This window comes from Ochotona princeps, chromosome 15 (genome assembly GCF_030435755.1).
Source record: "Ochotona princeps isolate mOchPri1 chromosome 15, mOchPri1.hap1, whole genome shotgun sequence".
Taxonomy (NCBI): Eukaryota; Metazoa; Chordata; class Mammalia; order Lagomorpha; family Ochotonidae; genus Ochotona; species Ochotona princeps.
Window position 1 is genome coordinate 30,389,459 of NC_080846.1, and position 27,817 is coordinate 30,417,275.

The window sequence follows — 27,817 nt, forward strand, 5'->3', positions numbered from 1 at the left end:
GAACAAACAACCTGTAGTTTTCCTTGGCACCGGCCGCCGGAAGCTGCTTGTTTCCCGGCCAGGCTGGCTCGATTCACGCATGTTAGTCCCCACTCCCCATCAACTTTCTAGTGTGAAAGCAGTTTCAGGATACCAGACTGCTGGGAAGAATCTGGCGTCGGCCATGAGCTCACGCTTTGTCTTCTGCCGGGGGACTTGGCTACATTTTTCTGGGTTCATAGTAAAACTTCAGCTACCACCACAGAACTACTTTTCCTTTAGTAGGATTTTCTGAAGTGAAAACTGAAATCCATTAGCAAGCCACAGGGATGGTCAATAGAATGCTTTAAAAATACCCCAGCCTATGATTACTGGATACAGCCCAAGGATAAAAAGTACTACTAGCACCTGCGCGTAGGAGCATAGGCCTTGGATTCAAAACTGGGTTTGTTCTGTCAGCTCCGACAGTCGGCAGACATCTTTGGGTCTTACTTTTTGCTTTTTAGTAACGGAATGACATGTAAAAACTCGAAGGTTTTGAAGAGGTGGAGAATGTTTCCACAGTACTGGAGCACAGTATACTGTACTACCCTACATTACTGCACCAGACCACTCTCCTGGCACATCTTTTCAAGACAGGGATATTTTCTAAGATGCCAAAGATTCATTTTGTGTAACAGCACAGCACATAACAGCTACTAGACTCCAAATATAAGGAAGAAAATGACCTGGCCAGTATTTCATAGAGGTTGAACATGGAAGGGTTTTCCTTACTCCTTTTCACAGGGTAAGAAAAACATGTAGGCCTTTCTTTTTCTTCTTCCCACTTAAGATAAGCCCACAACAGGTAGTAGCAAGTGGATCTTGAAGGAGAATAAGAACAAGAGGATGGTGGACGAATACTCTGGAGCAGTGGCTTCTTAATTCATTTGACTTCTTAGGAACTAACAAGTAGTTTGACCGAGAAAGTTGTTTTTGTTTTCCAGGTGAGTTTAATATACATCTTTAGTGGTAAGATTGATTTTTCCTAGTTCTGCTCATTATCATGAGATTAAATTATAGATTCAATCAGTGGATTAGTCCAAATCTTTAGCTAGTAAAGTGGCATGATCAGAATTCTATTTAAGTATACCGTGGAAACATGGATTCAAACTTAATACTCTTGTACTAATAGTGAATTAATGTTACTGTGTAGTTTGGAGTTTCTTAGCTTCTCAAAGCCTCACATTCTTTATGTACAAGGATTCAAAAAAGAATGAAAAGCATTAGGTAAGTACAAAGTATAGACAGTGTGTCAAATCCCTTTTCATGACAAGCCTTTTGAAACAAACTACACACACACACACACACACACACACACTCTCTCTCACAGAAAAAGAGAGGGAGAAAATTGAAAAAAATTAGCACTAAGTAATTTAGTCGTTACCTGTCATTAACAAGTCATTTGGTCACAGGTGGCTCTTTTTAAAAATTTTATTTAGAATGTCTACTAGAAGTTAGCATAATTTGACAGGTCATTAGAAAAAGTTCAGTTTTTTTCCTTGCTGCAAACATTTTTTAACAGGTTAGGAATAATAGATAAGAAACAATACATTACAAAACAGTTGCCTAGGACTATCTGTACATTTACTATGCACCTTAAGGAAAAAGAATGGACAGTGTGCTGTACTTACACTGTAGGTAACATACTGTAATTCTATCATACAAAACTGACCAGTGGTAGTGCTTGAATTTTTAAATGGCCATTAAACAAAATTTAAACTTACGATGCATCTTTATCATGCTAAAAGAAGAAAAACATAACTGAAATTTTGTGGCTCATCAGTTTGTTTCATGGCATTTTTCTTTCAAAAAAATTTTAACATGATGTGAAACAATTTTCACATGATAAGTGCATTAAGATAAAAATTTCTAAGTATCCCAGAAAGTGTATTCACATTCATTTTGTCATGGGCTTCTTGTGACTCTTCTAAGTATGTTAATCATATTAAGAAAATACTGGTCCTATACAATTTAACAGTCTACCTTCAATTTAAAACTAACAAAGCCAGACAGTAGTTAAATGAAATAAAAAGTAAATTAAATACACAAAATTCATAGTTAGAACAAAAAACAAATTACATAATGGTGGCAGATTATACATTTTAATGAGTTTTATTTTATACTTAAGTCAATAAAAGTCGAAATGTAAACTTACTGATTTTTGTGGGATTTCCTCTATTGGCTCAAATTGGAAAATTTGCATAAATGCTAATATTTTGTTTCTATACATTTAACATGATTCAGAATAATAAGCATTTATGACCATCAATAATGCCATCATCACTGTATATTAAGCAAACAAAAAACTATTCATCACTTACTAGAAATGCCAGACTTTTGAAAGATGGAATTTTACATATGTGTTTTGTTAAATTTTGACTAAGCTATTCTTCAAAAAGCTAAAACTGCCTTCCACAAAATTGTGTGTATATGGCACAAGTTGACACCCAAAACAGTGTAAATTCCATCGAAAAGGCACTGTTTACAATACTCAGAATAATCTGACAAATCTACTTCAATGATGTCTGAGAGTAAGAATATATTTGAAATAGACAAATAGACAAACCCTTATAAAAGTACAGCATTACTGTTTAAATATAGTATAGCTATAGAAAAGGAAATAAAGTGACATAGAGAAATGACCTTTTTATGACAGTTAAGCCTATAAACACTTTGAATCAAATTACAGTTCCGTAACACAAAAATGACAAAAAATATTCTCTTAAAGGCACAAAAGCATAAATATCAAAATGATGGTGGTATTTGACACAAGGCCAACTTTTCAATGGAATGCAGTTGCCAACAGAGCTGTAACAAAGATTATAAACTGTACCTTTATAAGTGATACCAAAAAAGTAATGACATGAAATATGAGTTAACTATATTGCTGAAATTTAACATTCCACAATGCCCTGTTTCTTGTCTTTTCCTGGGCTGGTAACATCTCACTAAATGTTGAATAACTGAAGCACAGTACATCTAACAGCTAAAACAGAAATGCACATATCAGTAATATCTAAATTTTCATGAGAAAATAAATTTTTGATAAATGAAAAAGACATGGTCATAAGGTCTTAAGTCCTAGAAACCATCATGAGGCTCTTAGACAATTGGAAGCTGTAAGTCACATTTAGAATCCATTTGTGAATAAAAACTGATCTCAGGAAAGGAACAAAGTCACCTATTACGGCTAAATACAGCATTGATTTTGTGTCTCAAAGGATTGACATACTAAGCCTAATGTAAGTTAGCACTGATCTAAAATTAAGCCACCAATTCCTGAGTTTTGTGTTCACCTTGTAGAAAGGAACTTACACAACTAAAAGCATAAGAGGACTATTAGGTTAGTGTATGCTTTTAGTGTATACAAACAGTCACGAATAACCCTGCTCTTTCATATCAAATAGTTCTTGACTCCTTGGATAAGAACCCATAATAACTGAGTAAAGCAACTTTAAAAAAAGAAGATAACAACCCCTCCAGTCTTGTATCTATACAAACAAAACACTATTTAGGCTGAATTAAATGTAACATATAAGTAGGTTAAGACCAAAATCCTAAGGCAGGTCACCAACAGAAACTTTCTAAATTTTCAGGATTCAAAAAGGAAGCAATTTTTGTAATCAGCCAATCAACTTGTATATAATATAATTTAAACCATAAAAAATATCAAATTGTACATTATTTACAAAATATTATACTTCAAAGAGTAGGCATTTGAGCATAACATAGGTAACATAATGTGAATACAAAAATTATAGTGACAAAATACAGAACCAAAATCACCTGACCATTTTCTATTGTAGTCGTGAAAACACCAGGCAAAGGAACATTTTAGTTATGCTTTTACCAATTAAAAAAATTCACATGTATATATGGAATACGCCACTAACACCACAAAAGTAGCTCTTTATAGAAACCTAAGGGTTAGGGGCAAAAGGCAGATTTTCTCATTTTCCATTCTTACAATTTAGCAAACATCTCTCAATTCCATATTTATCATGGCATTTAATTAGCATTTGATTGTAATTTAACCAGTGTCTCATGTTTCTTTTCAAAGGAAATGCAGCCAGGGTAATTATTGATCTTCACTGACATTAATAATCACACCAAAATCTATCCTTTCAGGATTCTACTATGTATTTTAGGACAGAATGTTCCTAGACATAACTATCTTTGTACAGTTTCTTTTCAGGACTGTGTTAATGCAAAAGCTGAAGAAACAAAACTTTAGAAAGTATGCCCAAGGCTGCACAAAAACTTTAGAGATGTGTGATTTTTGTTACAGATTTAATTTACTAGGAACAGAGTGGGATGTATAAAAAGGTCAGTACTTGGTACTCTTCTTAGATGCTCAATGTATTGCACATTGTAAAGAAACCAATTTTGTTGTAGACATAAAGGCCACCACAGAATGTCTTTTCTTATTGCTTTTCTCTTTTTGGCTTTTGAAGTAAAATATTGGTTACCATTTTTTCACTCTACTTATTCACTGAACACACGAGGGTGTAAATGAAAGCTATAGTGAGTTTATCATAATGAAAACACAATTGTTAGCATTTCATATGCTTTATAAATATCTCTAAGTTTTGGTCTATGTTATGGACCAATTGAACTAACAAAAGTAAAAGGGAAAAAAAAGGACAGCAATCACTTTTTACCACACTTTTTTCAGCAGGTGCTTTACGTGGTATTATAATCAACAGATCCAAGTAGCTACACACCATTTTTTTAGACTGAAATACACATATGTATATATATATATACCTGTATAAATATTAAATTAAATTCTAAGGGGTTAAAAAATCTTGTGTAAACTTTTTGAAAAGCAATTTGCAACCTTTTTCAATATATTAATTTTGACCATTCAATACTTTTTTCTTGCTGTTTCTCTGAAGACAATTGAGTTGGGTGCTTCAGCGATGATATCACCATACAATAGCCTGAATTATGTCTATTATTCCATCATTCCCCAGCCCTTAATCCTTACTGATTAAAGTTTTGTGAAGAAAAATATTACTACCCCTATATTTATAAGATCGATAGCATTTATGTTACGAACAATGTTAACATTATATCTTAGAACATACTACAGAACACAAGACTATCTTACGTAAGAGTATGTAAGAGACAACTGTGTGTACATGTGGATGTATTATACTCACATGTTGACACATTCTCACAAAAGCTAGAAATGTCCTGGCACTTAACACAGAGATCAGTTTAATAACAGGATAGCTCTTGTTTCAGGTTCAGGATAAAACATCTGAAAGGTCACCACCTCTACATTTGTCCTCTAGGTTTTCTTTTTCCAAAATATTGCGATGTTTTAATAAAGACCAAACCAACTTCAACACTGGTCCCAGGCCAAATCAAATGTTCTAGTTCACTGATTCCACTGTAGAGAACTTCTACTTAAACATGAAGTTTATTATGACTTGAAACAAAATCAGGAGGAAAATGATGAAGTAGTCTTTTTGTTGCAGAAAATAATCTGTGGCAGGTGTGCTGGAAACAAAATGATTTCGAAGAGCCAGAATATTTCTACAAAAATAAAAAACAAAAAATTATATAATGTCATCACAGAACTATTTGACATTACATGGTTACAGAATATGTGATCACATTTTAAATAACAAATTCAATTACTATTACCTGAATAGGAAGTGTATTACACCATGTGATGTTGTAATTAGTTTTTGTCTTGGTCTAAATTCCACACTTTAACAAATACCTAAATAATATGCATCAAAACAACTGATAATGTGGAAACATATCACCTTCTCTGTGACAATAGTGATTCTGAAACTAATACTTTGGGAGCTGTTGGGGCATATTAACTAAAGCTGCCACCTGCAGTGCCAGTATCTTGTATGGGTGCTCCTTCATGTCCCAGTATCCACTTCCAATCTAGCTTCCTGCGAATGGCCTGGGAAGTTAGGGGAAGATCGCTCAAGTATTTGGGCCCCTGTCATCCGGTGTGTGAGACCTGGAAGAAGCTCCTGATTTTGACCTGACACAGCCATATGGAAAAGGAACTAGCAGATGGAAGATCTCTGTCTCTCACTCTCTCTCTCTGTAATTCTTTCAGTTAAGCAAATAAATCCTAAAAAAAAAAAAAAAAAAAAAAAAAAAAACCCACAAAACTTTGATTCCTAGTTGGCTCAAAAAAGATTATTTTTGCTTTTGGTAAATAGGGATGAGAATCAAAGAAAATCCAAAATTCCCCTGGGTGAAAAATTAACAACAGATTTCATGACATTTCCAATTAATGTATGTTCTGTATTGACATTCCACAGGTGAACAAAAATAAAATGTGAATTTGTCCACAAAATGAGCTTACTCTATTCGATGCTATTTAAAGTGCTAGGGGCTTAAAAGTAGAAGGGTTGTAAAGTACCATTTCTTTTTTAAAATTTCTACTATTAGCATGCATTACCAATATAGATAATCATACAAATATAATTATATTTGGAATCCTGAATACTTTATATAAGGGCTGGTGATACCAGCATATGCAAGATACATGTTGCTTGCTACAAAGCATCTCACAGGCCAGTCAGATGGACAGACATGCATAGTAACAACTCCCTAATCTCCCAAGTGTACAAAAGTCATACAAGCTATACTAAGGGATGAAATAACTCTAAGGAGCAGGGCAAGTGACTGATAAGTTAGTATCTGAGTCTAATTCTGAAAGATAAACAGATTTTTTGATGGGCAGACCAGGAAGACATGTAGTTTAAAAGGGGGATTCAGTATGGGCAAAGATGAAAAGATTATAAAGAGCACAAAATATTTTGAAAGATGTGATGTGCCTTACAGAACTAGAGTGTGGGGAGAGATGCAGGGAAATGGCAGGACACAAGAACTACAAAACAGGTATGGGCAAATCACTAGGCCCGCCAAAATGGACAGTTTCTTTTCCTCGATGTCAGGACCATCTAGCACTGAGTGCTAAATGCACAAAAGCAGGGGGACTAATCTTAAACATCAACAACTCATAAAACATGGGAAGCAACCAATCTAAACATCTCTTGCGCAGCACCCTTGCCCATAAGGAACCTTCAGGGCTAAATCAAGGTGTCCTGTGTAGGGAGAGAGATCTTGAACTGTAAGAGGAGCAGTGGCTTTTTACCCAATGTTAAGAAAATATTTCAATATTCCAACCACTGGTGAATTTCAAATAATTAGCCATGCACAAAGGTGACTACAGAAACCTTTGTTAACTTTCTCAGAAAGAGCCCCACCTCCGCATCCAACCCAACTGCTATAGCATGCTACAGCATCAGAAGAGTATTTCAGCTGTTCTGTCACAGAGAAAAAAAAGTCAGCGTCCCTTTCCCCCAGTATTTTAGTGCTTGAAGAGCTTCCTAAGTTTCAGACATCAGGAAGAGAGGCAAAGGTTCTTAGTTTAGCAGTGTAATAAAAGTGTGATTTCCTAGGTAACAGTAACATGGGGGAAAAGGGGACTAGGCAGGAAGATTAAGAATAAATGAAACTGAGAGACTACTTTCTTGTAATTTCTGTGTAGCACTGCATTATACCTATATCCCATACTCAACTCCACCTTATTTGTATATTAAATTAGGGTACCACCTGCTATCTCACAAGAGACGGCTCCACTTGGGAGCAGCCTCCTGGACTTGGCTTATGGGTCTTTTTCTGGCCTCTTCTGACTATCCTTATGGGCAACTATCTGGCCCACTCATGATGGGTGTCTGTGTGGGGTTGTCCACAGTTGTGCCTGAATGTACATTCACTCTCTTTTACCAGAAATCTTGCTGTCACCTATATTAGATTAATGGCACTGTTTGGAATTCTTACCTGTGAAAAGAACTTGTAATAAAAAATAAGATACTTAGACTCCTCACAACAGGATTAACTACTGCTCTGGACTGAAAGAATAGTTATTACCATCATACTTTACCTTTTAATCTCTTCCTGGGTTTGTTTTATAGATTCGATGGAACTCTGAATGTCTCCCAGCTCTATCCCTTTCTTCCTTCTGGTATTTGGTTTCACTGATTGAGCTAAAAAGACAAATAAAACGAATTTTCAATTCTAACTTCAGTCTACAGTTCAATGTTATGATTCCTGTGTAGTAAAAGTCTTCCTAGGCATTACTTTTTGTGGATTAGAGATTAGCAGAGGGTGAATACTTCATGCTTTGAAGTTTCAAACATAACAGTTCAAAACTAAAATTTTCAATTTGGGAAAGGTATTACTCTTTCCTATTCCTTGCTCATTTGCTTACACCTGTTTTTCAATTTTTATTCACTTTTTTCTTCTACTGCTGTATTCCTAGCACTCCATACCCTATACCAACACTGCTATAACCCACTAGAAATCCTAATAATTTATCTAAATCTTCAGAACTTTCCCTCAAACTGAGCTGAAATCCCGCTTGTTTAAATTCCTTTATCTCCTACTAATTTCCTGGTATTTACATAATTCATTTACCTTCAGTGTTCTCTCTGGTAAAAATTTTCTCCCCAATTTAGGGTAAATCCAGTACAGATTATGACTTAAGATATGGGAAAAGTCTTAATCATACCTCAATTCACTTCAAGACAACACATCAACTGAAAAGCAATTATTTAATCTACTAGCCATGAAATTTTACAGTTTTTATTTGTCTATGACTTGTAGATATGACAATAACTTATTCTGAGATTGAACACTTTGTTGATCCATGGAAATGAGCTCAAAGCTCAAAACAATGCTTCCTAAATTCAATGCAAGAGACCAGAAAAAATTTTCTAGAGGTTAACAGTGGGGTTCATATTTACTTGTCTCTCCTCTTTTTCATTTTACAAGTCTTTGTTTTGTGACCTGGTCTTGCAACTTATGTACACTCTAAAAGAGCTTTTGCACCCCATCCCTGTCCTACCAATATTTGCATATCTTCTAGTGTTAATACGAAAATACATTTTCATAAATCATAGTTAATAATACATATTTTTTAAAGTCAGAGTGTGAGAATGAAGAACCTGCAATAAATATTTTTACCTTCACTCCCAGATGAGTCCTGGATATCGGGTTCTGGGGAAGAATAGCCTTTTGTCACTTTCTTCTGTTGCCTGGTTGGCTTATGCTTCATTTTGGGAACACTAACCTGAGCAATAAATCACATTGTTTTGTGAGTATGCACTGTATGTTATAATTAAAGAACAAGACTGCACAAATATTGAAATTGTTCATGGACATGATATTCTAAAATAAAGACGGTGATGAAACAATCTAAAAGCTCCCAAATAAGATATTATGTACTTAATATAATCAGACTAACTTATTTAACTTTATTAGAAAAACATTTTGGTGCAGACACACAAAAAAATACACAATGGAGGTCACAGCAGTCTGTGGTATTGACATCCCACAATGGGCACCAGTTCGAGTCCCAGTTGCTTCACTTCAGTTCAGCACCCTGCTAATGTCCTGGGAAAGCAGCCGATGATGGCCCCAAGCCCTGTGCACCCACATGGGAGACTTCAAAGAACCTTCAGGCTCCACAGCTCTGATCACCCAGTTCTAGCCATTGCAGCCATTTGGAGAGTGAATCAGTGAACACAAGATCTCTTTCTGTCTTGCCCTCTTTTCGCTCTCTAGTAAAATTTTCAAGTAAAATAAATCTTTAACTCACACATACACACACACACACACACACACACACACACACACAAAGAAGAGTTCCCCTCTCTCTCCTCAACTCTATCTGCTTAATCTTTCTCCCACCAAATAGGCAACCATTGCTATTATTACAATGTCTTTCCAGATACATTTATATGCATATTGAACAAATATGAATATAGAATCCACCCTCCTCAACTTCTTTAATTACACTAGGAAGGTTCTCTTGGAGAATGCTAAATAGCAGTGCTTTAAAAATCATACTTAATTTGTTCTCAATGTTTAAAATACTCCCACTGAATAATGTTGGGAATTCACCAGAATTACTTATTTTAATAATATATGGATAATACAGAAAGTATAAATGACAGCATTACTTTGTAAACATTATTTAGACTTACTGGAAGTATTTAAGTGAATGCACAAGATTTAAAAATAAATCACATCATCAATTAGGACTAATTTTTGCTTAGAATAAGAAGTTTTAAGCTCTTTCTCAAAAATATATTTGCAATACTGTCCATCAGTACTAAATCTGAAAACCTAAAATGCAAGAGTGTGAACTAGGACAAGAAAGGCAAGATAACCCACATACTTAGCAAATGAGAACCAGTAATCATAAAATTTGCATTCTGTTCTTATCTGATGATAGTTCTAATACAGATTACCCCAATTGTTTCTGGAAGTAATTTTGTAAAATCTATTCAGGTAGTTAAAATTTCTATAAGACAAAATTGGGGCAGGTTCGAGATTCAGCCCACACTCTTATTTCAAATGCTGGGAACAAACACATAACATTTAGAATGCAAAACCACTTTATTGGGACCAGGGTTGTGGTGTTGCTTTGAAAGCTACTAGCCCTGCAGCACCAGCATCTCGTATTGGTACCATTTCATGCCTTGGCTGTTCCGCTTTTGGTTTAGCTCCCTGCTAAATTCCTGGGAAAGCAAAAATTGGCCCAAGTGCTTGGGCCCCGGCAACCCACATGGGAGACCCAGATTAAGTAGTAGCTCAAGCCTGACTAAAGTCCTGACCACTGGAGTTACCTAACCAGTAGATAGAAGACCTTCCTCTCTTGTCTCTCCCTCTCTTTGTAATTCTTTCAAATAAATAAATCTAAGCATGTATGCACTCACACGTGCATGACACATATACACATGCATCATTAAAATATGTCCAAACTGAGGACTGATGAAGTCTAATGACAAGGGAGTGGTGGCTGGGGGTGGGGTTGGGAGGGCTGTGACACAGTAAGTTAAGCCACAGCCTACAGTGTCAGTATCCCATCTGGGCATTGTAAAAAACAAATGCACCTACACATATTGGTTTTGCTTGTCTGTATGTTTACACTTATGTCACTATCACACTTTTTTTTTTTTAAGATTTGTTTATTTTTATTGCAGAGGCAGACTTAACAAGAGAAGGAAAGACAGAGAGGTCTTCCATCTTCTGATTCACTCCCCAAATTGCAATGCCCACAGCTGAGCCAATCCGAAACCAGGAGCCAGGAGCTTCTTCTGGGTCTTCCACGCAGGTGCAGGGTCCTAAGGACCTGGGCCATCCCCTCCTGTTTCCCAGGCATATATAATTACAACCAATCTTGAAGTGTAGCTATAACTGTTGAATTAATTCTTTTGCTCTAGTAGCTTTTTTGTAGATTCTTTGAAGGTTTTCTTCATAGAGAGCCCTGTCACCCAGGGATGACACTGTGGTATAGCAGGCTAAGACTCCTCCAGTCTCCTCCAGCAGCACCAGCATCTCCTATGGGGGCTGGTTCTAGTCCTGGTGGCTCTTCCTCAGGTGCAGGTGAACTTGCTATGCTACGGTGCCAGCCCCTGCTCATTACTTTTATGGTATCAATGGAGATGATCAGGTGTTCCATCAATCCTTTGCCTGGATACACTATATTGACTTCCTTGTGCTAATCCTCCTTGCATTCTTGGAGTAAATCCCTCTTTGTCACATGCAATCTCTTAAATATGCTGCTAGATTTAGTTTACAAGTATTTTGCTGAGGATTTCTGAATCCATATGATATCAGAACAATGCTGGTATTATAGAAGGAGCGATGAAGTATTCCTATCTTGCTTTTCAAAAGAGCTTGAGGAGTGGTGTTTGTTCTACCTTACATGACTAGTAGGATTCACTAGTCAAGCCATCTGGTCCTGAATTCTTTGTATTATTAGATACAAATTCTTTATTTGCTATCGTTCTGTTGAGATTTTCTACTTTTTTTCTCAGCGAATTTATATCATTTATGTTTCCAGAAATAAATTCCTTTTGATTTAGGTTACCTAATTTGTTGGCATAAAATTGTTAATAATGTTCACTTATAATCCTTTCATTTCTGGAAGTTCACTGATGTCCCCATATCTATTTCTGATTTTGGTCGTTTCCTCTTATTTACTTACTTACTTCATCTTCATTAAGCTAGCCAATGGCTTGCAATTTCCTCATCTTGTCAAACAAGCAACTTTGGGTTTCACTGACTTTTTCCACTCTCCATACCGCTCATCCCCACGTTCATCTATCTTCCAGCTTCTCTTAGCTTTTTGTTTTGTTGGCTCTCCTCTTTTCTATTTCCTCATGACATGAAGTTAGCCAACTAATTTAAGATTTCTCTTTTTGACACGTGTACTCACAACTGTAGTCCTGAATATTAAGTTTGCAATATCCCATAAATTTTGCAGTGTTCCATTGTCTTATCCAAGTATTTTCTATTTTACTTTTGATCTCCAGTCACTTCGTGTGTCTTTCTCTAATTCTTGTGTTATTCTTTAGCCCACTGTTTTTCTTAAGCAGTGTACTGCTTAATTTCCTTCTATTTTAAAAAATTTCTCAATCTTCATTTCTGTGATTGATTTCTAGATTCATTCCATACCAGAGGATACTCCATATCAATTCTGGAAAGAATGTATTGATGTACAATATGGTATAAAGTCTTGTGTTAAAGAATGTCCTATGTGCACTAGAAAAGAATGCATCTTTTATGAATTCCCTATAGAGAGCAGATAGCTGGTCATGTATATTCAATCTTTCTGTCAATATGAGTTTTGTTCAGAATTTAATTCATTTACATGTACAGCAATTACTGAAAAGGAAGGATGTATAAATCTGCCATTTTGATATTTTCTGTATGCCTTAGGCCTTTTTTCCCCTTCAATAACTGTATTATTGCTTTCTTTTATGCTGAGTTTCCTATAATGAATTATTTTGATTCATTTCTCCTTTCATTTTGTGTATATTATAAATATGTTGTATGTGGGCTTAGTGTGATGGTTCCATGAGTAAATCCTTGCCTTCCACACCCTGGGATCCCATATGGGTGCTGGTTTGTGTCCCTCTTATTCTACTTCGCATCCAGCTACCTGCCTGTGGCCTGGGAAAAGCAGAAACAGATGGCCCAAGCCTTAGGATCCTGTACCCAAATGGGAGACATGGAAGAAGCTCCTGGCTTCAAATAGGCTCAGCTCTGTCCACTGCAGCTACTTGGGGAGTAAACCAGAGGATAAAGGATCTTTCTCTCTGTATCTCCTCTCTCTGTAAATCTGCCTTTCCAATAAAAATAAATCTTTAAGTAATAAATAAATAAGTTGCCTCTGATATGTCTTGGGAATTACACAGACCTGGAGTTAATATTCTTCCATTTTACTCACCTCAGATTTTCAATTTTTTTTTTTTTTTTTTAAAGATTTATTCATTTTATTACAGCCAGATATATACAGAGGAGAGACAGAGAGGAAGATCTTCCGTCCGATGATTCACTCCCCAAGTGAGCCGCAACGGGCCGATGCGTGCCGATCCGAAGCCGGGAACCTGGAACCTCTTCCGGGTCTCCCATGCGGGTGCAGTGTCCCAATGCATTGGGCCGTCCTCAACTGCTTTCCCAGGCCACAAGCAGGGAGCTGGATGGGAAGTGGAGCTGCCGGGATTAGAACCGGCGCCCATATGGGATCCCGGGGCTTTCAAGGCGAGGACTTTAGCCGCTAGGCCACGCCGCCGGGCCCAGATTTTCAATTTTTAAACCAACTTTTAAGTGTTGGTTGCTGTAGATTATTGAAGATTTAACAAAGTTATGTGCCTGCCACATCTAGTTATCTTTGTGTTACATACCATTGGAGTACGATGCTTCACTTTGGTCTGGATAACACCATCTTTTTCAAACTGTATCATATCATTAAGTGGGTCCCAGGGACGAGTGCTATTTAAATGACAAAAATATATATCATTGTTTAATGTCTATTCAAATGTTAAATCTGCATTAACAATTATAAACATAGTGCTAATATTAAGACTTCTCCCATATCTAATATTCTGGTTCTAGGTTTATTTTAAAGGCTAACCGCAGTCAAATTTATAATGAATGGAACATCAAGTTCAAATTCTCACATTAATTTATGGTTTAATAAAATCTACTTCAACTAACATATATTTTAGAAATGAAAACAACAAATGATGTTAACATATTTTTTTAAACTCTTTTTAGGAAGGCTGGCAATTGGCTTAGTGGTTAAGGTGCCTGTAGGAATCCCTCCATCCCCTAGTGGACTGCCTGGGCTCAACACCACTGCTGGAAACCAGAGCCCTGCTAATCCTGCAGTCTTGGAGGGTTCAGGGTATGCAGTTGTTGGCTTTCAGCTTCTGTCCCAGTTAGGGACTGTTGTCATCTGAGGAGTGAACCACAGGATGGGAGCTCTCTTTATTTGTCTCGATCTCTCTGACTTTCAAATAAATTAAAAACACGCAAAATTGTCTTTGATTACTTACTCTGCAAACCTGTAATGCCATTCTCCTGTAAGTGGATCAAGTTCAAACAACTTGCAAGTCCACTCTTCATTTTTTGTTTTGCGATCTCTGGTTGCTTGCCTTTGAGCTTCTTCCAGGACGTATTTCTCTTGGGTAGCTTCAGTTTGGTCTTTGGCATTTATGGCCCGAGTTACCCGCTGCCAAAGTCTAACACATATGCAAACACATTATGAGAAAAAGGCACAGAAAATCAAATCAATTCAGGATAGGCTTGTATCTTCATGAGAGAAAAATGATGCTTATTTAGATCTCAAACTTTTTTTTTACCCCCTCCCCCATCGTGGATTCCTCCATCCTGTTGCATGACCACAGTTCAAATTCAGTTGAGATTCTTTCATTTCAAGCATCTACCAAGCATAAAGTCCAGCATCTTATTGTCCAGATAAGTTCAATGGTTTCTTGGGGAGACCATCTCTGGTCTGAAGGTAGAGCTGGCAGAGTATCATCCCGATCAATTAAAAGCCCCGATATTACATCAGTAACAATTTGTAACGTTATGGAATTAGTTGACATGGTACTGAGTAACCAGTATGATAAAAGAGAGAAAAAAAAAAAAAGAATACAAGTTCTTAACCACATCCTGTGATTTCTACATTGACATTTCAATTATTAGTTTATATACAACCGGGTTCTATACACCTCAAAATGGCTATAGATTACTATTCAGCTGTCTCATGTCTATTTTAATTTTAGTCTTTAGCAGTTCATAGCGTTGAAGCATGATTTTGCTGAACCTGGCTGTTTTTCGGGTTGTCTAACTCTATAACTCTAACAAGACATATGTCAACAGTTTAGATGAACAGTGTTAGGAGGGGTGTACAGAGAATTCTTCAATACCCCAGTGAGGAGTAACTAATCTTTGTGTCCCACCCAGTGAGTTATAAGTGCATCCCCGCTGGCCGTTTCCTGTCTGTTTCTAAGCGTTCCTTGTTGTTCTCTATTCTAGCTTGTTTGTTTGTTTTGAGGGGTTTCTGGAGAGATCCTGATGGTCACTACGAGAGAGGGTGGGGACCCAAAGTCGGAACCAGGCAAGGACCAGAGAAAGCTCCTCTCCCTAGTCCTGAAGGAAGTTTATTGTTCTTCTGTTTCTGCGGACCACTCAGTGCTCCTGGTTGTCGTTCCGATGACCTCGGATCCTGCAAGGCAGGATTTGGGCTTCTTCCATCTCATGTGGTAGATCCAAATGGGGGTGGGTGACCTCAGAGTTCATGGCCTCCGAAGGCACTCCATTTTCTCATGGTCTCCTTGGCAGCTGGGATGTAGTCCTCGGTGCTCGTACAGTTAGAACTTGGTGAGGATCTGGGAGAATTCAGGGTTGGGATACAAGCCTCCTCCTGTCCTGCTCCACTCTGGGGTACCCCCTGCTCTATGCATGACCTCCTGTTAAGAGGTTGTTAGGATTGCTCCTGATTTCCCCCATATGCCTTTGTAGTTTTGCTATTGTCTAATGCTGTAGATCTCAAACTTTAAAAACGCTTTGCTCATACATTTAGGAATGAGTCAAAATAGAAAAATTCCATTCTTTGAGTAAAAAATGATTTTTTTTTCTTGGCAAGAGAATGTATTATATGGAATCTTAAACATATGGTAGCAAATGTTACTGACTCCAGATGATAGGAATGTAATGAAGTTAGAGCTCAAGAATTCACATTTTTACCAAACTCCATAGATGATTTTCAAACATTCTGTTTAAACTTCCTTGGCTTCATAAAGATTCATTATTATAATGCAGTACTTTTCAACTTTCCATGTATGAATTTTCAGAAAACTTTCTAAATCAGACTCCTTAGCAGCAGGCTCAAGTATTTTTTAAATTGTTATAATTCTTAAGGTACTTACCAGATTACTTTAACATACAGTGTTGAAAATCCCTGACTATTGAGGTAAAGTGATTTCCCCTACTAAAGTTTAGCCATCGGTTAAGTCAGAGTATATCATTTATATCCCATCCATAAGGAAAGTCGTCATGTTCAAAATCAAAGAACAAAAACTGAAATCTGACAGACTTGGAATAAATGATGGATCTACTGCATCTCAGTTGGAGACCTTAAGGTTTCTTGAGCGTAGTTTCCTCATTTTTAAAACATGTTGAGTTATATACACATCTCAAAAATTATATACCTTGACAAAGCTTAGCTCTGGATGAAAAATATCATTTAAAGTTATAGCTGAAACAAAATGTTTATAACTGGTATACATATTATTTTTCTATTTCTGACCTCAATTTTGAGCGCAGAAGGAAAAGAATATATAAACTTGAGTTCCAATGAGACAAATGATAAGCATGCGATAATGTGTCCTAAGAGCTAAGTAGTCTGATATATACAAAGTGCCTAGCAAGATGTTTAACAGAAACCTCCTTCTTCTAACACAGAGAGACATAAGCATAAAATAGGGCAATATACATACCTGAGTTTTGGTATAACAGTATAAGTAATCTAGTAAGAATTTCTTCACTAAAGAACAGAAATTCTGGCTTTAATTATTAGCCAGCTAATGTACGTCCCTTGGAAGCCAGTACATGCACAGTCAGTGCATTTTTCTTATGTTTCAGAAGCTGGAATAAAAGTAGAGCCTACTTCCATTCCCCTACAGTTCTACATGTCTACACCAGGTGAGCATAAACAGGTAGAAACAGCGAATCATTAGTTCTACCATTTTATATCAATAAAAAGGTTTTTTTCATTTAATGTTTTAAGATGCTAGGGCAAGAAAGTACAGTAAGGTAGATGAGTTTTCGTTTTGAGCTGTAGAAAACAAATTGATTTGCATTACATTTATTTGATACTCATCAAAAGAGCATACTTCCTGAACTATGGTTATGCAACAAGGTGGAGGAACCCACCATGGGGGGAGGGTGGGGGGGAAGAACCCGATTCTATGTAATTACAATACAATGTAATTAATGAATAAATTTAATAAAAAAAAGCATATTTCCACATCACACAGATTACAAACTATTTTACTGGATGAAATATTATAGAAGAGAGAGAAAACTGACCATACCACTGATGGACATAAAGAATATTCTTTGACGTTCATGAAATTAGCATAAAAAATGGTATACTCACTTCTCCGATTCAAAATCTCCCTGTTCTTCAAATTTCACAGTGTGCCTTATTAATCTCCACTGCTTAATGTCAGGTGTTGGATTCCAGAAAACCTCAGAATTATCTGTCTTTTTGTCATTAATAAAAACTTCACTATCCTAAATTTAAAGAAATTAAAAATCAATCCTGAGAGTTATTTAGAGTGGGACTTTATAAATCACAAGTTATAAATAATAAACTCATCTTTATTTAGAGTGGGATTATATAGCAAAGCAAAAAATAGTATTATCTTCCTATTACTGAATCCTCCAGCTTAACACACTGAACATGTATTATTTATTAATCATTCTACTTTCTTATTTCATAGGGAGACATTAAGAGTGAGACAGCTCAGTCTCCAAGGGTAAACAATGTTTGGGGCTGGCCTGAAGTTTGGAGCTGCAAACTCAATCCATGTCTTCCACAGGGAAACCAGGGTACATGTTAGCAGGAAAATGGAATTGAGATTACCGCTGGGAACTGAATCCAGACACTCCTACAGGGTGTCTTAACACTAACTTAAACGCCCATGTCTCACTTTTGTTCAGTCTTCATCTCACCCCCATTTAAACAATACATTTAAACAAAAACACAAGTAGCACTGCCCCCAAAGTCCCAAATCTGTCATTTTTTGAAAAATGAAGATAAGCAAATCTCACACATCATATGCCAAACGTTAACAGCCATTTGTGAACTCTCAAAATAGGGCCTAGTGCAACTAAAATGTAATGGTATTGGCTGTCAGTGGACTTAACATGTCTACAGAAAAACCTGAAAGAGGCTTCTTGGCATTACAAATTGGAATACAATCTTAAAAATTGCATTTTTTGAAAGTTTGATTTATCTTTTCTCCAAAGAATATTAAGAAGTTAATTAAAATTGTTTGCAGCCTATTTCTCATTCTTTTCTGGTTATAGTGAACACAGGCTATACTCTGTGTTCACAGTAAAAGTGCACTGAGGAAGCACTCTGCTCCTTTGCATTCATTGATGTTCGTCTTAATTAAACGACACACATATACATTTAGGTTGGCGGAAAACTGAGAAAAAGTCACAACTCTCATCCTCCACTGTATCCTTTCCACGTTCCTCTACGAGAAATACCCGTTGTAACTGGAACTACCTCTGCCTCTTCCTTCTGGGTGAGGAGCACAGGGCTGCACACAGAAGCACAGTTCTGCAGCAGCAATCCCTGGCTGGAATTCTTTATGACACGCTTTGAAAAACTACTAAACCCTCTGTGCCTAGGTTTCCTCCTCTGTAAAATGGAGACAGTACAAACAATAACAAAACGGATTCCTATAAAACAACCCACACGGCTGTATATCAAACATTCAGGGAGCTAATATAAATCACTTTTTAAAAGAAAGAAGGATGTCATTGTGGCATGTTAACAATTTCTATCAATTTAAAAATTTAGGCAAAATGACATATTACAAAAAAAATAAATAAATATCAACTCCTAAATACCTGCTGTTAAGCTAAAGGTTATACTAAACAGTGACATTTTTGGCAATGGAGTAACTTTTTATTTTTTTAAAACATGTTGATTTTTTTTCCTAGAAAGTCCTTTCTGTAACACCAATATTTTATATAAAAATACTTACCCAATGGCCTTCCAAAGTAGCTAGGACTTCTTTTCCCAATTTAAGCTTCCCTGATATTTGATTAACACAATCACTACTCCCTAAAAATGGCTTTTAAAAGAAAATGTTAAGCATTTTAACTTATATACAATATAGAACAAATAACAAAAGCAATTTTATTATTAAAGTGTTTTTGAAGGCACAAATGATAAACTACTGACTCAAATTTTAATTAGAAATGTTTAGTTAAAAGGAAACATGAAATGGTGTAGGGGAAAAACCCATACAATGTAATACCCAAATGAATACTACAGAAGACCTTGAGTCATGTACTGAGCAGCCCCAAGTTCTATCCTCTCTCCTACCTCTCAGCACTTGGCCCTGTCACTGCGACAATACCCCAAGCTATAATAACTTAGTAAATGTAAAGCTGTTATCATCTACAAAAATTAACTTTAAAACAAAACAAAATCCATAACAATCTACCAATAAAGAAAATAAAAAGGAATAGATTTTGAGATCATTTGTATTTAGCACTCTTTATCAATATCTGTCTTTTGAGATAAACTTCTGATACTCCAATGCAGTAACACATATTGATGTTGTAAGTTATTCAACACTGTCATCATGAATTTTAAGTATTATTATCAGTATAAAGACAAAAATTGGCTAACGCGAAAAAAATTCAAGCGTTATATCAAATAACACTTTTTACTCAAGTTGAATACTAATATGGGAATAATGTAATCATAAATATATCATTTATGAAATGCTTATCTTGATATAATGTACCATCTTATAACAACTGACACAGGCAGATCTCAAATTTTACTTTCACTCCCAGGCAGAGACAATGTACCAAAGGTAGCCTCAGTAGTCTGCATGCTTCCCTCTAGTCCACATGTTCTCCCCTCAGTGAAGACCATGGCAGTTTTCCATTCTTTCCATTTGCATCCGTGTAGGCTTGCAACTCTTTAAGTAACAGAGGATGGGGGAGGCAACGTAATGTGGCTTCTGAGGCCAAGCAGCTTCTGCCTTGTTCACTTGGATGCTTACACTTGGAAACCCTAAGCTACCAGGTAAGAAGCCTCACTCCCTTGAAGCTGCCATGTTATGCTAAACATCACATGATTCCAGCTCCCATCTGCAGCATCCCCCAGAGCCAGTAAGTCTTCCTGAGGCTGTGGGCCTTGGACGATACAGACCTGACATCTCCAATATGTTCTGTCCAAATTGCTGACTCACAGAACCCATAACAATCAGAACATGACTATCTCTAAGACTATGAGTTTTAAATTAGTTTGTTTTACAAAGACATTAACTAATAAAACTGTATCTTGTGTATACAGCTAGAGTGCAAACTGACACATACCACCTATATAAAATACTACTTTATAAAATACTACTTTAATTTACTGAAAAATTTCTATCTAATCACTTCTTAAATAATATATCATATATAATACTAATAACATTACTAATTAAAAATAAAACATGGTGCACTTGCAAGTTACTTGGATCTTCCAAACCTACTGTCTTAGGTTATTTCAAAATATTCACCTTGCTTGTACTGTGTTCCATGATCCCTGACTTGGCATGAATTGCATTGTTACATCAGCAACAAAACTGTACTGTTTGGTCCATATTTCTGGCACAGCGCTCCTTTCATCAGGTGATAATCTCCTACTATCATCTACTAACCTTTAGTTTGAACTCGAGTATTGCACTGTATCCAGTTTTTTGACATGTAATATTGACTGTTCCACCAAGCTCCAGTGTCATCGTGCCATAAAGAATTCCTAAAGTAAAAAAAATTGACCAAATGTTGACGAGATATATTAGCAATATTAAGTAGAGCTCTGTAATTTAATCTCCCAGAGAAACCTTAATTCAAGAGCATTGTTCCTTCATTCAATAAAATCCTTTAACATAGACATAAAGCTGACTTTGTAAGATGTAGATAACAGCACATGAACATGTGCAGATTTCATATTTGCAAATTTACACACTTACTAAAACGTATTAGTAATCCCCAAGTCAATATCCACTGTACTTTTACAGTCACACATAGGCATGCACAGGGTAGTAAAAAATCAGAATCACCAAGGCCAACACCACCTTCTGGTTCAGTTATCTTACAATAAGAAACAAACAAAAAACCACCAAGAAAGGGAACGAAAATTCAAAGAACATAACACAAAATACAAAGCAAAAAGGGCACATTTTTTTTACTAGACGAGGTGGTATTGTCTTGTTCAGCTTAAGCTGGAAGCATGCACTTTGGGTGATTCAATTTTTCACGATTCTGCAAATGCCTGTGTTTGACAACAAGTATAATGTTAAATTGCTACTGAGTGTTCCAGAGTATAAAAGGTTGTGACATACCTTACAGAGAACTTTGTGTGATAAAATTTGGTGTAGGCATGAATTTTAGGGTTGGTTGTTGCCTATTAGTTCAATGTTAGCAAATCATGTAATAATTATATAAATGTCTACTATATAAACACAAAAACCAAGACTTTTTACCACTTGATTGGTAAAAACATGACAAGAAGCTCAAGGGTACGCAAGCTCCTCTGCCGCTAAGAAGCAATGGTTCAGTATTTAGTAAGTTAGTGTCTGCAGCGATGTTATAGATAAACAGTTAATAACACAAATCAATTGTATAGGAAAGAAAACAAATCAACTGTATAGGAAAGAAGACAAACAAATCACTAAAAAAGACCATGCAATTTTTCTGCTACTTATTGTATAAAACAGTTTGAGAGAACAGAAGTTTGGAGCTGAGCCAATCCAAAGTCAGGAGCCAGGAGCCTCTTCCGGGTTCTCCTACACAGGTGCAGAGTTCTAAGGTTTTGGGCCGTCCTTGACTGCTTTCCCAGGCCACAGGCAGGGAGCAAGATGGGAAGTGGGGCCACCAGAATTAGAACCGGCGCCCATACGGCATCCCGGCACATACAAGGCAAGGACTTTAACCACTACGCCATCGCACCAGGCCCAATGGTAAATATTTTTAAAGGTTAGTACTACAAGAAGCTGAAAATCACTTTTTTTTTAAAGATTTATTCATTTTATTACAGCCAGATATACAGAGAGGAGAAGAGACAGAGAGGAAGATCTTCCGTCTGATGATTCACTCCCCAAGTGAGCCACAACGGGCCGGTGCGCGCCGATCTGAAGACAGGAACCTGGAACCTCTTCCAGGTCTCCCACGCGGGTGCAGGGTCCCAATGCATTGGGCCGTCCTCAACTGCTTTCCCAGGCCACAAGCAGGGAGCTGGATGGGAAGTGGAGCTGCCGGGATTAGAACCGGTGCCCATATGGGAATCCCGGGGTGTTCAAGGCGAGGACTTTAGCCGCTAGGCCATGCCGCCGGGCCCTGAAAATCACTTTTTTAAGGATTCCAAAATAATTTTCATCAAATTTCCAAACTTTCAGATAAAGAAAATGTAAAGAAAGTCCATGATTATCAACTAGTTTTTTTTTTTCTGCCTAAAATATTTATCATGGATAAGTTCCTTATGGGTAAATTCATGGACCACAGATAAATTCAGGTGATAGTAACAGTAATCTTAAGGGTCTGTGAATTGGGACCAGTGCAATAGCAGAAGAGCTTCTGGCTCCTGGCTTTGGATTGGCTCAGCTCCAGCTGTTGTGGTCACTTGGGGAGTGAACCATTGGACGCAAGGTCTTCCTCTCTGTCTCTTCTTCTCTCTGTATTTCTGACTTTGTAATAATAATAAATAAATCTTGAAAAAAGAAAAGAAAAGTTATCTGTGATAACAATGAAGACAGCCCGGGTATGTTGAAAACATGCCACCTCCCAAGGGCTAAGAATTTGTTTTAAAAAAAACAAAGGCTCTATGAATCAAGCACACTTTCAAACAAATGTTGATACCATCAATCTCAAAAAATAAATTAAAACCATGCATATTTATTTAGGAAGATTTAAAGATTATCCAAGCACTGAAAAGATTTACCTTTACAATGAGCATATGGCATGGTCATTACATAATCCTCGCCTCTATTCAAGAAAGTTAATCGGGCTTCTCCTTCTAATATTGCAGAGAGTGAGTTTCCTGAAAAATTATTATACATTGAATTTTATGACGACAATTCAAAGCAAGCAAACTATATTTAAGGTATCTACCAGACATCCACAGTAGACTGAAAAAATGTTTCAATCTCAAAATGCTCAAACATGTATTAATTATTTTATATATTTATATTCCTAAAAACGAGTACATTCAAAAACAGTTATTTGCATATTATGTTTTTAAAATGAAGATTCTAACAAAAACCTTAAAAATGTGGAATATTCAGTGAAACATTTTAAGGTGTAGCTTATTTTAAAGCCGAAAGTTTATTTTCTATCTGTAACTCTAAAAATTTAAATCATAAGCTTTAAATACTTGCATTGCGGAAGATTTTGGCATGTCATTTTGTGCAACTCAAATGGTCATTAATGACTGACTCTAAGCTGAATGTTCTTTCAGTGTATATATTCAAAGACTGAAATAGACAGGTCCTCAGTTACATTTAGATGACAGCAGAGTGATAATGGACAACCATTCTGTTTCTTCCTAAGTAACATCTGTGATGAGTTTACACATTTTTTGTTGAATAGTTAATAGGAAAATGAGTCATGTCTCTATGAACATGTTAAAAAGGCTATTCAAGTAAGGGAGATACTTAAAGGGACATATAAGTAACTTGTAGAAAACAGCACATAAACGAATCGGAATAACAGTCCACCAGCAAATAACATATCCTCGGACAGGGTGCTGTTCGGGACAAGGAAAAACTCACCATAGAACTTGGACTTAGCCAGGATACTACCACTTAGGCAAAATCCATCTTTTCGGTTACTGACATAAAAGGCGGATATTGGTGGATGATGAGACACCTATGAAACACAGGAAAAAACATAATATGTAACAAGATAAACACATTCTTGTACCTAATCAAAAGTTTAAGTTTTATAAGGAGTAAGAAGAAATATTTGTAAGTACTAAATTGAAAATACTGACGTTTGCAATCATCTCTGTCTCTCAAGGAAGTTCCCCTACCTTTATTCTCACCAACTGTCAGGCCCCTCTCATGTTGTATCAATGTTGGTTCGTACATAAGTGTTACTATATCATTTCTAAGATTAATTATAATGCAACTTCTTTCTCTCATTTAATCTGAAAAATTCTGTATTGTGAGAAATCCTATTGAGGCTCATGTGGCTAGAAATCAAGTTTACTTGTCAGTTGCCATTAGAAGAGCCTAGAAGCGACCCTTCAATCCTCACTTTGGCCGCACTAATACTAAAATTGGAATGATACAGAGATTAGTATGGCCCCTGTGCAACACACACACAAAAAAAGCCCAGTTAATCCTGCAGATGGTCACAAAACCGGCTGAAGGAATGAGTGGAACCTCTTGAGAGAGCTGAGTCAGAATCATCTGGCTAAGCAGCTCCCAAAATCTTCACTCTCATCAGATGAGATAATTAATCCTTTCAGTTTTAGTAGTAAATTTTTATGCAGCAATGCGTAATGCGTAACAAATACAGTAGCTAATCTTCACATAGATTATTGAAATGACTGAAAAACCAAAGCTTTGACAAAAATGTTGTAATAAATTATAATTTTTTAAAAATATTTGTATCCTAAGTGTTTTGATGTCAGATATATCTGAAATCAGTTAAATCTCATGCTTTTCAATTTTGTGAAGAATTATAATGAAGTAAATGAGGTTGAACAGTCATTTTAAAACAAATCAATACTAAGTTGTTTCAATCTGAGGGGTATGTCAAAATACCTAGGAAAAAAGTTTATTCTTTAGAATATGTGTTCTTCTCATCCTCACACTCAAATTATTGTCATAAGGAGACACTATTATTATAAAGACAATTCATATTCCTGAAGTTTGTGCACACAGAGAAGACCAAAATCATAAATGCAGATAGATTAAAACAACAGCTTCATTAACAATACATTTTATTGTGGGAAAAAAAATCATTAGTAGCCCTGGTTATCTTGATCTGAAGGGCTGTTCAGGTAAAGAATACTTATGAAGAAATATTGGGGTGGGAGAATTAAAACAATGAGGCAAGCCTGTGAGATCAGGCTATCTGTTAGTGAATGCATAGGTTTGACTAATATGGCAGGGGTTAGAGAGGCATTTATTTGAAATACATTTGGAAAATTATGGAGGATCTTGAATGCCAAACCAAAAGGAATAAATTTGATTTTGGAATTAGAGTCAGTGAAGAATTTTAAGTATGGTAAATAAGAATATTTTGGAAATGTGAGTTCATCTCCCACCCCAAAAAAGGGTGGGGTGGTGGGAAGAAAAGAGGGAAGAAGAAACATAAAGGTTCTATGACTATAATACTAAGGGATATGGCATTTAGTAGTATATAGTACTGAAAGGTTAAAGATTTACCAAATGTTCACTGAACAAAGTTTACTGAGCTAATATTTTCTATAGAAATATCTCAGCAATTTCCAGGCAAGTTTTGGTTCTGTAACATGCATTTGTAATACCTGTTCAGCAATATAGAAAGTTTTGCTGTTCGTTCTGGGATGAATCCATAAACAGCGGAAAGTTTCCCCAAGAATAGGATTATAAGGTTTCTTCAACCCCTAGTGGGGGGAAAAAAAGTTCAGTTACAAACAGTAAATATTCTAAGTAGTTCTTACCAGTTAAAGCAATCGCATCATCAAGCCATCTTGATTCCTTCACAGTAGGAGCAGGCCTTCAGCTTAGTGGTAAAGATCTATGCATCTCATATATCAGTAACTTGGGTCCAATTCCCAGCTTGTGCTCCTGCCTCCAGTTTCCAGCTAATGCAACCCAGGAGACAGCAGTGATGGTTCAAATAATTGATTTCCTGCCCCCTACATGGAAAAACTGGCTTCCAATTTCAGCTGCAGCCATTGTGGGCAGATGGGGAGTGAAGTAGCCTATAACTCCTCACTTGTTTTCTCTTTGAAATTTAAGGTTTTTTTTTTTTTTCCCCAAGATTTGATTATTTTTTATGGGACAGTCAGAATTACAGAGATAAGGAGAGGCAGAGGAAAGGATCTTCCATCTGTTGGTTTACTCCCGAAGTGGTGGTAACAGCTAGTGCTAAGACAATCTGAAACCAGAAGCTTCTTCCAGGTCTCCTACACAGGTGTAGTGTCCCGAGGCTTTGGGCCATCCTCTCCTGCTTTCCCAGGCCACAAGCAGGGAGCTGGATAGAAAGTGGAGCTGCCGGGATATGAAGGGGGACCCATATGGGATCCCGGCGTGTACAAGGTGAGGATTTTAGCCACGAGGCTACCACACCTCGTCCTCAAATACTACAGTTAAAAAAATTGCATTAAATGAAATTTAGATGAAATAAAATAAAGGCTTCAATCACAATATGAATTTAAAAGATCAAGTGTTTTGAAAAGCTAAAGAGGTTAAGGAATAAAATTAATAAATAATCTTAAGATCACATTAAAAACAAGGACTTCATAAAAATAAATAATTCATAAAAACCTTAAAAAAGTAAAATATGAACATTACCTTTGGCTTTTTATAAAATCCTGACAAATACCATTTCACTACTTTCTTCAAACGGAAATAAGGATTCTCTTCAAGAGCAGCCCTAAAAAACAAAATGATAACCCTAAACATTTTATACAATATATCATATTCCTTCATATTTATGAGCAAATAAGTGAGCATGAGATCTACTTGGAAAATATAATTCATACTTAAAACAGATGGCAAAACCAACCAGGTAAATTGATTTCTAAAAGCCATTTTTGTTTCACTGTTTTCCCTTCTTATTTTGGCTGAAGTAGTACATGAGAACTCTCTAAAACAAGGTTTCTCAAATGGAGTTCTGTAGAACCCAAGATGCTGCTCAACTTTCTTTGAAGTTTAAAAACATAATATGGATTTGGAGATGTATACACTTTTGTAATCCCTTACATTTGCACTGATGGTGAGTGGGCAAATAGACTCATTAATAATTTTATTAGAGGTCTTCACACCATGGATTGATGAACAAAGAGCCACTGCTCACTGGATGAGTCCATTGCCGCCCGCTGATGTGACAGGAGACAGGTAACAATAGCTGGCGAGTGTTAAAAACAGAGAATGTGGAAGGAGGATGACAGTCATGTTGGTTTTCCTCTGACTACAAAACTGTACGAATACCCAGCCTCTAGCACACATTTTGCACAGTACAAACATGAAATAGAATTAAAATCATTTAAGCCAAATTGAAAAGGTTTTAACTCATTTTTATTCTTTTATGTCCCCCTGGATGCCAATGACTGACTTTATGAAGTGAATCAACTCCACCACTATAATGGATAATCAAAGAGCAATTTTCATTTGTAAAGAAGAAATTTTAGAAGACATAACATAGTTACCTTCCTGCCATTTTTGCTTTTTCCGTTTTGTTTTGTTGTTGTTCTGTCTTGTTTTTAAAAAGAATTATTTATTTTTATTTGAAAGGCAGATTAACAGAGAGAAGGAGACACAGAGAGGAATCTTCCACCCATTGAGTCACTTCCCAAATGGCTGCAATGGCCAGCAGGAGCTGATCGAGTCAGGAGCTAGGAGCTTTCCCCTGGTCTTTCAGGTGAGTACAGGGGCCCAGGCACATGAGCCATCTGTTCTGTTGCTTTCCTAGGTCATTTAGCATGGAG

At 36.5% G+C, this 27,817-nt stretch overlaps 1 protein-coding gene across 8 annotated transcripts in view; it reads right to left on the reverse strand.

The window, feature by feature from the left end:
- Positions 1-1,438: 1,438 nt before the first annotated feature.
- Positions 1,439-27,817, reverse strand: part of OSBPL8 (oxysterol binding protein like 8) — a 151,631-nt gene continuing 125,252 nt past the window's right edge. For all 8 annotated transcript variants that reach the window (XM_058673198.1, XM_058673197.1, XM_058673195.1 and 5 more), the window contains 12 exons: positions 26,682-26,763; positions 25,670-25,768; positions 23,943-24,039; positions 23,114-23,212; positions 20,835-20,932; positions 19,155-19,244; positions 17,531-17,667; positions 14,421-14,606; positions 13,767-13,854; positions 9,034-9,139; positions 7,952-8,054; positions 1,439-5,565 (listed from right to left, as the gene is read on the reverse strand). In XM_058673198.1, coding sequence (XP_058529181.1) covers positions 5,433-5,565; positions 7,952-8,054; positions 9,034-9,139; positions 13,767-13,854; positions 14,421-14,606; positions 17,531-17,667; positions 19,155-19,244; positions 20,835-20,932; positions 23,114-23,212; positions 23,943-24,039; positions 25,670-25,768; positions 26,682-26,763 — 1,318 coding nt within the window. In that variant the 3' untranslated portion in view covers positions 1,439-5,432. The remainder of the gene's footprint in view (positions 5,566-7,951; positions 8,055-9,033; positions 9,140-13,766; positions 13,855-14,420; positions 14,607-17,530; positions 17,668-19,154; positions 19,245-20,834; positions 20,933-23,113; positions 23,213-23,942; positions 24,040-25,669; positions 25,769-26,681; positions 26,764-27,817) is intronic.